The sequence below is a fragment of the Jaculus jaculus genome, chromosome 2, assembly GCF_020740685.1.
Source record: "Jaculus jaculus isolate mJacJac1 chromosome 2, mJacJac1.mat.Y.cur, whole genome shotgun sequence".
Lineage (NCBI taxonomy): Eukaryota > Metazoa > Chordata > Mammalia > Rodentia > Dipodidae > Jaculus > Jaculus jaculus.
Genome location: NC_059103.1, coordinates 162,386,959 through 162,399,897, shown reverse-complemented (window position 1 = coordinate 162,399,897; position 12,939 = coordinate 162,386,959). Strand labels below are relative to the sequence as shown.

Here is a 12,939-nt window from a genome sequence, read left to right as displayed (position 1 = left end):
GTGTGGTGTGGGCTGGGCTTTGAGAGAAAGCTGTCCAGATGGCTGCCTGCACAGAGCAGAACTGCAGGTTTTTGTCTGTGGTGCTGAGAGGAGGGAAAGTTCATTGGAGCATACGCCAGCCCCCTTGCGTTTTAACAAAACTAACTTGCCATTAGTCAAGATGGGAAGGTGGTGACATTGAGACAAAGGTTTCCCATACAGTGGTACAGTCCTTGTCACATGAATAAGGGTTGAGTACTTAGAGACACTTTATATTATCTGAGTGGTTATTCAAAATGTGTTGAAACTATAAATGGTAATTTATCTGTAGATTTATAAGCAATATATACTTTAAAGATAATTTTCATGGGAAAATAAATGCTTTTTTACTTGAAAAGACGAGAGTTAATATAGCTAATATATTTTTGGACTATGAAAGAAGCATTTTATTCATAAAATACAAGAAATAATTTTAGACCCTTGTTAGTACCTTGGAGCAATCTACATTTAGCTATATTCCTAGGTTTAAGATAAAATTTAAATAATAGTCAATCAACATGAGTTTTAAGGCAGTTTTAACACTTCAGATTTTTTTTTTAATTAGATTTTGGAAAATCGAAAATTACATAGCAAAACACGTACAATATATTGTAGTATTATAGAGGCTGGCACCATTCCAAACAATTGTTAATAATTACAAGTGCAGGTTTCATTTACTTCCAGCTACTCATATTTTTAAGATTCCATTTTTCACAAATACACATATGCATCTATCTATCTGCCTGCCTGTCTGCCTGCTATCTATCTATCTATCTATCTATCTATCTATCTATCTATTTATCTATCATCTATCTATCTAATCTGTTAGTCACCATCTTTGTTTTCATATGTGGAGACAATTTTGTTTCAACCAGAGTTCAAAATCAAATACATTGCTTGAAAAACTGTCAGATTGATTATAAGTACTATTTTGTTTTATAAAGACATTGAACATGGAAAAACAATTGTCATAGAAACTGGTTTGTGAATTTAGGATGGCATTTCTGTTTGAAGTATTTTAAGATTGAATGTTTCAAACTATAGTTTTAGAGCCCATTATTAACCCACTAGCTAACAGACATGAGAAAACCTGAGATTGACAGAAAATTTAAGTGAAGCATAGGGATTGTAACATCTATCCCTGTGCTACCTATTTGCCTTGGTAGATTAGTATTTCATGAAGGAAATTCTACCATGGGTTGGAGGTGCCTTATCCATCTAGTCACAAGTTATGCAAGCTAAACAGCTTTACTGCCTCTGTGATGTCTGCATAATCACTTATTAAGACAAGGTTCCTCTTGCCAGCATACTTCCTTTTATCCCATTGCATCTTGTTGATAGCACTTAGGCCCTGGAAGGCAGATCTAAAGAACCTTTGACTCCATGAAGTTTATACACCCCTCAATTTCTCAAGGTAGCAATCCCAGCTCCTGTTCTTTTGTCATTGAAGCAAAGTTCTTGTAGTCTCTTGGCAGGCCAGCTTAAAGTTGAAGAGGTACAAATGCTTGCCAGTCATTTTCCCTAAAGAAAATACTGGAGGGAAATGGTATGGGTGTATCTATCAGACAGACATTCATAGAAAGAAGTTGACAATGACAGATCACTTCTTATTGTGATTGAATGCTTCAGTGAACTTTATAACTTATTTTTCTCTCCCACTCATTTCTTTGTTGACTGTATCTTACCATATAGCCTAGAACATAAACCATTTTTTTTCTTATAGACAAAATATAATTGGATTTATCTTTGTCAGGAGACAATCTATTATGGGCTTTATTTAATACAGTTTCAGATGTCTGTCAGTGACAGAAACAAATTAATGTACATTTTTATTGGGTGTTATATCTATTTAATTGACTGTCAAAATGATGAGAAGTTAGGAAATCCTCCAAAAGAGAGGTCCATCTCCCTTAGCCCAACAGCTCACACATTAGGTAGGTTTGCCCTGTCAGTAGGGTGCCTTTAGAAAACACTAATAGCTTCCAGCTGGGTGGAAAATCAAAACCTTTGGGGTCTGACAAAACTAGCAGATTTGAATTTGAAAGCAGAGCTAATGCCTCCATTTTATTTTTTACCACTCGCCCATAAAACATTATTTTCCAATATGTCAGCCTCATTTGGTGGCCAGTGGTCTGAAATTGAAAGTGGAACCAGCAAGCGGAGAAATCTGGACATCAGTGAATCCGCCCTTTCAAGCTGGTGTGCCACTTTGTGGAAGGGTCTCCCCTAAGAGCAGGGAGGTCTTAATGACCATTCATCAATGCTCGTTGGCTGATCATTGAGTGCCTTCTTATTCAGTTTATCAAGTCTTGCACATAAAAAGTCAGAATAAGCCTTATTCAGCTTTGTTAAAGCCAACTAGAAGTAAAACGCTCCATTTGAACCCATTTTGCCCTTGTTTTTTCACTTTGTTAATGCAACCCTGCTTAAGTGAGTGCCTTTATTGGGTCGGTAAGAATATCTGAAACTATTAATTCTCTTGTATTGAATAGCTGGTGGCAGGCCAGAGCAGATGGGATAGGAAAGTATTTGGTTGGGGGTATTGCTTTCAATTAGTATCAATGAGGTTCCAGCTACTTTGAATTAACTCACTTAATACCCACTGTGTGTAGTCACAATGTATCACAACAGTCTGCTGGAGACAGGGAGGAAAGTGGAGAAGACCTGTGGAAAAGTGTTAGCTCAAATTCTCCTTTCAGTGTGGAGAGCTCCCATTAACCTGCAGACAGCCAGTAGACTACAAGTCTCTATGGCTAAGTCAGGTTTGAACAAAGGAAAAATTTGTGCTGTAGAGCTTTTCTGTTATGAAAGTGAAAAATACCACAGAGTAGTATAGTACCGGAACACTTTGTTATTGGATGATACAAAGTTATTGTCACAAACCAACTCTCTCTCCTCCCCCCATTCAGCCATTTATCTCTCCCTTCCCCGCTCTTCCTTCCTTTCTTCCTTCTTTTTTTGCTTTTTTGAGCCCAACATTTTGAATATACTTTAATTTCAGGGTACTTGTGTCAGTAGTCATAAAGAACAGGGATTTGTACTGGAGAAAACTTTCACAGGGCATTTTCTGCCACCCCCCCCACCACCCATTCATCTACCTAGATACATTCCCCATGTTATTGATTGTCTATTTTTATTATACAATTTGGATGTTGGTGAGCTTGGCTCCTTGTACTCTTTTTATTAAAGAGAAAGTTATTTCAGTCTGAGTAACTGTATCTATACATATCCAGGTTTTCTAGTGCAGGGAGAGATGCCAAGTGGGGTTGCAGCTTTGCTTGCCTGTGGGTTAAAGAGTAAGGGGAGGGGGGGTCTTTGAGAAAGCGCTGAGCTAGTCTCAGATACACACATTCAGTCAGGCCCTTTCTGCATTCAGACTTCTAGGTGAGAATCTCCAGGGATCCAGGTTTTGTTGACGTGGATCAATTTAAAGTGGCAATTACTGTAGTCAGATAACAGCTTAAAAAGCCTTTTTACACATGGAAAAGATACATAATCACACAGCATATGGAAGTTCAATTTTCTGAGCTGTGGTTTAGGGACTTGCAGTGTACCGATATTAAGACCCAGTTTTAAAACCAGATATCATCCAGTTTTCTTAAAGTGTATTGCATTTTGTCATATGATTTTCTATTTTAGAAGTGATTCACCATGCATATTGATGAAAGGTTGGGTTCCCACTGTGAAAATGTTTTCTTTCTAACTTAGGTATAGTATTAAAAAAAAAAAAATCAGTGGTGTGTGGAATTGAATGGCTTTTAAAAAATACTCTTTTTAAAAATGAAAATCTACAGATTTAGGATTCTGAAGTCTATAAAGGCCCTTCTAACAGCACTTAATTGATTATCACACTCATGGCCGCTATAAAGCTTTCTGTCATAAGAATGTTTGAGCTTGGTGCTTAACTGAACTGAAATCCATTACACAGAACCTCATTACAAGTGACATCTAACTAAGATGAACAAAAAGATTGGCCTCATAAATAGGGTGCACTATACTATTAGTGACAGAACAGAGTAATCATTATGAATTGTAGTCTTTTTACAAGTTGGCTCTGACAAAGATGGATTTTTGAGGGGTTCCACTGGCTGAAATGGCTCTTCCTGGGTAGTGTTCAGGGGCTACAGGAGTTCTTGTTGATTGATGCTGTTTGTCAAAGATGATAGATTTTTAGTTTGTGGTGTGTGTGTGTGTGTGTGTGTGTGTGTGTGTGTGTGTGTGTGTGTGCATGTGTGTAGGGCATGTGTGCATGTGCTTTAAAGCACTCTTGGGGAGTCGAGTAGTAAGACAGTGGGCAGAAGTCTGTCTTCAAATGGGTTTTTAGAATTTCTTAAAGGCAGCAAGTATGGGGAAAATTGATCTATAAGAGCTAAAAGCCTATGGAAAATGTAGAATAAGCAAAGAGTACAGTCAATGAATGCTGGAATAGCAAGAGTTAAAGGGGCTGCTCCTGCCTTCATGTTCATGGGCTTACTGGCTGGTCAGTCCTGTGGAGTAGTTTCTGTGTTTAAAGTGGATTGAATGCCTAGCATGAAGGTAGAGGCTAAGGGATCTTCCTTGGCATTTGCCCTGTTGTTAAAACAAAAGCAAACAACAACATGGATCCTGGGAAGATTTGCAAGTGTTAAATTGCAAAAGACTTGTAGAAGAGAGCAGCATTTCCTTCTCTGTAGTGTTTCTGTGTGCCAGAAGCAGGCAGGCAGGGCTTATGTTTCTCCTATGAGGCAAGGATGTTTTACAAAGAACGAAAGAGGGACTGCTGGGAAGAAAATAGCCAGCTTTAGATAAAGCACTGTAACAAAGGCTCCTAGTTTTATATATCATGGTGTCCATTAAAGCTTAATAGGGAAGAGTCCATTGAGCCAGGCTGGGTGTGTGTTATTCATAGGCAGCATAAACATTTAAGGGTGTACAAAAAAAAAAAAAATCAGAAACCAGGAGGGCACAGTTGTTCAGCTTTTGAAAAGGCCTTACAATGAAGATTTTGTTTTTATCTCCTGTGGATCTCTAGGCTAGGTAGCTAGAGAGTGAGTTGAAAATGTTTGGAGCATATTAACGTGGGATCCCAGGGGGTTAAAAGCACTGTAGTAAAATAAAAGTGGTTGGAGTCTGCTTCTAAACTGTGTTCTGTTTTACACACACTACTGAAAGGCTGACAATGAGTACTCTGATACCTTGTTCTGGATGATCTATCTGCTGGCGTGCTCTACAAAGTCTTGTAAGACAATTTTAGACTGTGTGGGACTTTCAATTCAATAAACATGTTTTGCGATTTGTGCTTATGTTTGTTTTTTTAAAATGCAGTTCTTAGGATTGCTTGTTAAAATGAGAAGATGAAAGAAACCTTCCCGTGAGAGTTGTGGTCCTGGTCAGATCTATGTTTCCATGTTTTGGCAAGATAAGGGTTAACTTCTACCAGAATGGGGGCGGTGGTAAATGAATTATTCAGCATTTAGCTTATCTTTCTTAATTTTACTCTCTGCTTTTTGGTGTTCTGGAACTTGGGGAGAGAGGCAGGGGCTCCAGCAGAGGCAGGAGTTGTAGTACTTTGCATACACATCCCTGTCATTGTTCTGCCTGAAAAGACAGGGCTGGGTTCAAGGCCACATGTGCGCCTGTCATCCTCCACATTTCTGCTCCAAGTGCAATCCGGAGTGTCAGCTCTCCATCTGTCTCTGCCTGGCAGGCGCACGCGCCCAGCACCCTGCCTCGGGCCATGCCGCCCCAGCCCCTCTGACGGCCCTCCTCTCCACCGCCCCGCACATTCCAGAACAGGAGGCATGAGCCCGCAAAGCGCTTGCACTTAAGATCAAGCTGCTTTCTGTGTGGTGCGCTGGATTCCAGGATGCCTGGTGAGTGAGCCCATACTCTGAGGTCCCTCTTTTGCAGGGAAGGAAGCTTACTTTTTATTATGCATGGAAAATTCAGCCTGCCCCACAGCTTCCTTGCTTGACTAGGGCAGGAAGGACAGAGGTGTAACTGGAAGGTGACATGTAGAAATCCATGGAAATCAGGAGGCATGCAGGGTGTGGAGCCTTTGCTCTTAAAATTTGAGAAGTGTGCTTTTGAGGCTGGGGTGGGGGTGGGGGAGAACAGCCAGGGATGTTTGCTGAGCAGTTTACTTAGGGGATTTCTCAGAAATATTGTTTCGCTTCAGGATTGTCGTCTGTGCCTTGTTCCCTGGAAATTTCATCTGTGAAGTTTTCAGATTGTGTTAGGATGCTGGGATGAAGTCTTTCAGAGCTGTTTATGTCAGAGAAAGTGAAGGAAGCTCAGGAACTATAAAGAATTTCAGTTGTGCCCTAAATCATAGTCCTTTGAGGTTATCAGGCAAATAATTGAGATCTGGCCGTTTACAAGAAGGAGTGTGCTGAATAAATGACATTGTTGTGGTCCTGGAAATTTAGTGTATGACAATTTCCTCTGAAAAATATTATCTTTGGAACTTAGAGTGTTTCTGTGATTGTTGTCAGGGAAGGCTCTGCTTATGAAGGAGCGGGGCTGGTGGGGGGTATGTGTTTTGTTGGTCTCAAGCACTGTCTAAATTGCCCTAAGCTGAATGCAGAGCAGGCTATCTCCAGATAAAGACAGGGCACTGCGATCCTCCTCCTCCGGCTGATTTGTATACATTATTTGGGTCGACCAGGAAGAAGAGGCTGTGCTTGGTCAGAGTTTGCACACCTCCCAGATGGTGTTTTGAAACATTATCTGCCAGTTTTCTGCAACCACAGTTGTATGTAGGTATTGCCAGTTGTTTGAAGAATGTTTTTCTCTTCAAAAATGAGTCTCCCAGCCCATCCTCAACATTGTGGATATCCCTGTAGAATGGATGGATTGGTATCTGTGGCAGAGTTGCACTTTAGTTCAGTAGATGAGGAATGCACATAAGCTGAAATGTGGTGGTGGTGGTGGTGGGGAGAATCAATTTCCAAAACAGACAATGACTGAGGTCTTTGAAAGGTCATTTTAACTCTTTAAGCTCTCATCTTGATTTATATGCACCATGTAACTAAAGAGGAAGTGTAGCCTTGGTATGTGATATAGAACTGGTGTGAAAGTGTGTTGTTATTTCACAGGACAATTGAAGCCCAGTTTTTTATAAATTTTATGACACAATTCAAATATTCTTTCTTTTATGCTCTTAATAAATATATGCTCAGTGATCTATCAGCATCTTCAAGAGTCTTTGTGCTATTTTGGTAAAATAAAACCTCACTGTAAGCCAAAGGCACATATGAGTGATCATAGGTGAAGGGCTGCTCCTCTTTAGTATTTTATGATTTTTAAAGTGAGCTTGGAAGCATCCATTTCCAATGCATTCAACTATATTTAAGGCTTTGGAGACACTGTAAGTTTGTTTTTGTGTTACGGCATTAATATCTTGTTCTGTAGCTGTGGTCTGAAGTGTGAGCACTGTTCCCCCCCCCCCACCTCTATCTTCTGTGTTAAAAATCCTTGTACTTGGATGCAGAGACTATATCAACAGCTGTGACTGTGAGCATGTGCCAGGATGGCGATACTTGAGCAGATCTGACACTTGGCTATTTTTGACACCCATCTGTACTTTGTAAACTCCACTATCAGATGGACTGCCTCTTAACATGTTTTTAGCATATTTTGGTACATACATATATATCTATATTAATAAACATCTTTAGCCATCTTGGATAGTTTTATATTTTAAGATAAGACATTATGTGTAGAGAATTAAAAGGAAGGATGCATTTGTATAATCTGATATCATTATTGATTTTTTAGTCTACTTATTTATTTATCAACTTGTTTATTTAGTTTTGTTGGTTAAAGTGTCAAACTGGTTCCTGGTTATCTCAGATTTGATGCAACATTTCTCAGAGCTAAAGCTCCTTTTTTTTCATGAAGTTGAGGACTTCTGGAAAAAGGTGTACAGAAGTTGAGCTTGTTCAGGAACAGCAAACATTGGGGTTAGGAGGTAAAGAAAAAGTGTAGGGTTTTTGAGAATTGTTTGGGCTAAGGCAACAATTCTTACCTTTGATTAAAAAATATTATTTATTTATTTATTTATTTGAGAGAGAGAGAGAGAGACAGGCAGAAAGAGTGAGTGAATGGGCATGCCATGGTCTCTAGTCACTGCAGAAGAACTCCAGATACATGTGCCACCATGTACATCAGGCTCATGTGGGTACTGGGGAATCAAAGCTGGGTCCTTAGACTTTGGAGGCAAGGGCCTTAACCACTAAGCAATCTCTCCAGCCCTCTTCCCTTTTTTCAAAAAAAGCTGCTGATATTATACTGTTACAAAATGAACTTTGAAAGGTCAAAGTAGGCTATCCATTGTTTCAAGCAATAGATTAGACTACTTTAAAATTATTTAACTCATTATAAGGAAATACAACTTCACTGCCTGTCACTTTTAGGTCCCTGTGTTTAAGAGAAGGAAACTTTTTTTTTGTTTTTATGAAAAGTTTAGGAGACCTTGGTCTTTACATTGGTTCAGAGTAGGTGGCTCTAGGCACTCTGAAACATTTATATTTTTATCAATTTTTATATAGTTATCAAATAACATATGTTGACCTACAAAATGCTTTCTGGACTGTTTCCTTAAAAGGACAGTAAGTGAGCACAGTCCTGCAGCCCCGAAATAGTGCTGTTCCTTCAGAAGATGGCTAGCATTAGGTCAGACCACCCTTTCTCAATGGTCCTGCTCTCCAGATGTGCCTGCAACTCTTTTTTTTTTTTTTTTAAGTTCAAGTTTCCAAAAGGGGGAAAAAAGGTTTGTTTTCAAAATCTGGTTTTACTTAAGACATCTCCATCCTGGAGTGCATTTCATAAATTGCCCACATATTTTTCCTAGCAGAGAACTTAACTGGCTGTAATTTTTAACACATGGCCACATCATGTGATATTTTCAAAACACTTACACATAGCTTTAAGAAGGTCCCTGCAGAAATGATCCATCCTTTCACAGTTGGCCCATTTTTTAACAGCATATCTGCATTTTCCATTTAGTAGAGCTATATATTATTAGCTTACATTTTTGGGTAGTAAAACAGTGCATTGCTGATTGTAAAACATGGACTTTATTATCTGCTGAAAATTGATTTGGCATTTATAGCCACTGTGTACTAGACTGTTTTTCTGTTTTTAACATCAATGCTTGCAAGCGATGATTTGTGTAAAAAGCAGAAATGAAATTGCCATGGACAGACAACTGTTAGTGTCCCTAGTAACTGAACATTTGGGTAGCACACCTGGTTCTATAGTATATTGTAATAAATGAATGTAAATGCTTTTATGCAAGGATAAAACTATTGCACCCTGTTCCCCGATGCTCTGTTTTACCTTGCAAGTGGCTTTGCCATCCGGTTCTGCTGACTCCATGCTGCTCTAAGTTCACATCAGCTCTTAAAGGAAAGCTAGATGAGCCAGAGATAGCAATTACAAGTGTAGACCACATAGATATCGCTTCCTTGTGGCAGACACTTAGATGTTTCAACTTTCCTGTAAATCCTCTCCAAACTCTTCCCCTTTAATTTTTTTTCTATTAATATTTCTGAGAATGTGCCTTTTAGGTCTATATATCGCATATAATACTTGAAATATTTGTATAGTTCATAGTCTACGCTCTATTGAAAAAATATTTTAGCCTCTTTTTTTAAAGAGAGATGTTGCTTATTATTTTTGGAAGTTAGTTAGAAGTTGGAGGGAAGGGTAGGCAGGTGGAGCAGGAGTTCAAGGTCTTCCGTATTTGCACAGTGACTTAGATGCCAGCCTAGCTTCAAGAGGCTCTGTGTCAAAGAATCGAAAACTCAAACTTCCCCGCCCCCCCAAATCCAATTTTTTATTATTATTTCACCAAATAATCATTTGTTTAGTGGGTATTATAAAGTCTACTATGCCTATTAAGTATCATATCACTTCACTGGTAACTGACATCTGCAAAGAAGATGCTATAATTATAACCTTCTGACCAGCTCTCTGAGTCCTGGAAGGAACAGCTACATTCTAAAGCTGAAAGGTTTATCTTGCAGGTAGTTTGGTGTACAGATGTTGAACCTGAGGTTCATAGAGATTAAGGGACGTATTCAGGTGATTCATTAAAATTACAAAGCTCTTCCTAGTCTAACTCACTTTACCATGCTGCTTATGGATGTTAAATTTACTTGAGATCATGTTAACATGTTGCAATCTCTCTTGCATCTTCATTCCTAGACCACAGCCATCTTTTCTTCCCTCTTACTTCAGAACTGTAGAGCTGTGTGAGAGAAAATTTATGTAACAGTGACCACTCAGCCCATGGCAAAAATGAACCCATAAAATTTATGTTTAAGGGCCTGGGAATTAGGGAACTATATGTAGCTAATTATCAGACTATTAAGCAGAACACATACATGTATCCTGTGACATCCAGAAAGTTACTCGAATATAAAAATCCAGAAAGAAGGCATATGTAGATGGCTGGGAATGTGTTAGGTACCAGGATAATTGATGAATTTCTTCTGTGCCCTTAGGGCATGCACAGTTCTGGGTTTCAGGCCAGACACATAAGCAGGTTCTGGACATGAAAACTTTAGAAAGGAACCAGAGGTGAGGCACCTGCATAGATTAGAAGATATAGGATGGGCAATGGGCCAATCAAATACTTGTTGAAAAGCTTGCCTGTCTCCTGATTCCACACTAGATAGCAGTTAGGAAAATTTGAATGTTTAAATTTGTTATTCTTAAACTAAGAATGAGACATTTATCTTTTGTTTTATTGAATTTTAATTTCCGTGTGATGGTAGATGTAATAATTTCTTTACGTGTGGTTGTAATTCTTCAGTAGCTTACTGTCGCTACTGGATAAGTCATTAACTTAAATGACTCATAACTAGAGAACAATAGGATGTCACACCTGACCAAGAAGCTGTTTGATCTGGCTGGCTTTCTCAAACAGTTATTTGCATAATTAATATTAATGTAAATGCACTTTCTGAGAATGTCTAGCTTAATTATAGTTTTCAACCTATAGAGCACCAATCAAAGAAATCAAGAGTCCTCTTAATCTCAAAGGGAACATACAAACTGCCATCGCTAAGTAGAAAACATCTCTTTACAGTACGCAAAAAACAACCCTTCACTGAGCACCAGCCTGCCTCCTCCCCTCCCTCCCTCCCGCTCCCTCCTTCCCTTCCTTCTTTTTTAAAAAAATATTTTATTTTTATTTTTTTTTATTTATGTGACAGAGAAAAGGGGGGAGAGAGAGAATGGGTGCTCCAGGGCCTCCAGCCACTGCAAACAAACTCCGGAGGTGTGCTTCCCTTGTGCATCTGGCTAATGTGGGTCCTGGGGCATCCAAACTGGGTCCTTTTGCTTTGCAGGCAAGCACCTTAACCACTAAGCCATCCCTCCAGCCTCCTTTCTTACTTTTCTTTTATTTTTTATATTTTTTTTGAGACAGGACCGCATGCAGCTGAGGCTGGCCTTGAGCTCTGATACTCCTCTCCTCCCTTCCTCCATACTCCATGTGCTAGACTCAGGATTGGCTTCCATGCTTGGTTACTATGATGGCAGAAAAGAAGGCAGAAGTGCATTGTTAGACTTAAGCACCCAGGATGATCTTGAAGTTCAGGTGTTGGTTATTCTTCACCTATTCCTATTGTTCTTGAAATGGTACAATGGAAGTGGCATATTCTCTTAGCTGGGTGTGATGGTACAGGTTTAGAATTCACACTCTAGGGAGGCTGAAGCAGGAGGATCACAAGTTTGAGACCAGCCTCATCTGCAAAGGGAGACCCTATCTTTAAAAACAAAACAAAAACAAAAATTATTTTAAATTTTGCTCCCCCATACAGGTTAAGTAAAACATCACCTGTTAGAATAGGATAATCCTGATTATTATTGATCAACTCAGATGAATGCTTCTCTGCATTTTGGACTAATAGAAAAAAAAATGGAAGAAAATGTTTTACTCAACACTTTTGTAAGCAAAATTCTTAAAAATTGTTTTTTTTTTTGTTGTTTGTTTTTTTAATATAAGGCTGGCTAGGGGTGAGGTTGCTGAACTCCATATAGTTCTGCCCTCAGAGCGCCTAGCCATGTAGGCAGCAAGTCCTTGAGGGTGAGTGTGCTGTGGCAGTCTCTACCTCCTACTTTCCCTGCCTCCTGCAAAACAGAATAAAACAAAAACAAAAAAGCAGTGAATTTTTTTTTTGAAACTGGTGGAAGCTTTCTTGAGAAATCTTCATCCATTCCCCACACTTTCTTTTTGAAGGTTAAGTGATAAGTTGGTAGTGTAGCCTGGCTTGTTTTATTGGAGGCGTTCTCTTAATTCAGTGTCATCTGTTAACATCACACAGTATTTGATGCTCATAAAGCTAATAATTTTGAAGGTATCTTAGATTTGAACATGGAACCATTGAGGTTAAGCTTTTAGCTATGTACTTAGGCAAAATAGTCTTTAAGGAGGAAGGGCTATAAGAGGGTGTCTGTGTCACGTGTTTATGACTTTAAGGACAGTCCTAAATATTTAAGGAAATAAACAGCATTCTTAACAGTCTGAAATGGTTTTACAGGGGTCCTAAGTTATTTGGAACTTTGAGAAAAACAGTTGTACTTTTGAGCAGGTCACTCTTACACTTTGAACTTTGTGTAGCCTCACTTTACTGACTTCCTTAGGACTTGTTTGCTAGAGTGAGTCTCAGGTGATTGGGAGGAAAATACATAGTTGAATTTGATGTTCCAGAGATGATAACTTATATAGTCTCCCATTTTAAATGCTTAACATATGTCTTGAAGAGGATAAGACTGAAAGCCTTGCTTTTGACACCTTCCCTGTAAGATGGGCAATATTTATTTTAGCTGTGTCTGAAACTATGCACACTTTAAGAAAATATGTACAAGTTACAGTAGCACTTGAAATCCTGTGACCATTGATTTCATTCTATTAGCATTAATTATAGT

At 38.9% G+C, this 12,939-nt stretch overlaps 1 protein-coding gene across 7 annotated transcripts in view; it reads left to right on the top strand.

Moving 5' to 3' along the window:
• The window catches only part of Runx1t1 (RUNX1 partner transcriptional co-repressor 1), a 169,985-nt gene that overhangs the window by 42,920 nt on the left and 114,126 nt on the right, over window positions 1–12,939 (top strand). Inside the window, exon 1 of one of the 7 annotated variants that reach the window (XM_004656930.3) lies at window positions 5,743–5,870. The exons of the other annotated variants lie outside the window; for them this stretch is intronic. Coding sequence (XP_004656987.1) covers window positions 5,864–5,870 — 7 coding nt within the window. The 5' untranslated portion in view covers window positions 5,743–5,863. Of the gene's footprint in view, window positions 1–5,742; window positions 5,871–12,939 lie in introns of those variants that run through there. 7 annotated transcript variants of the gene reach the window in all.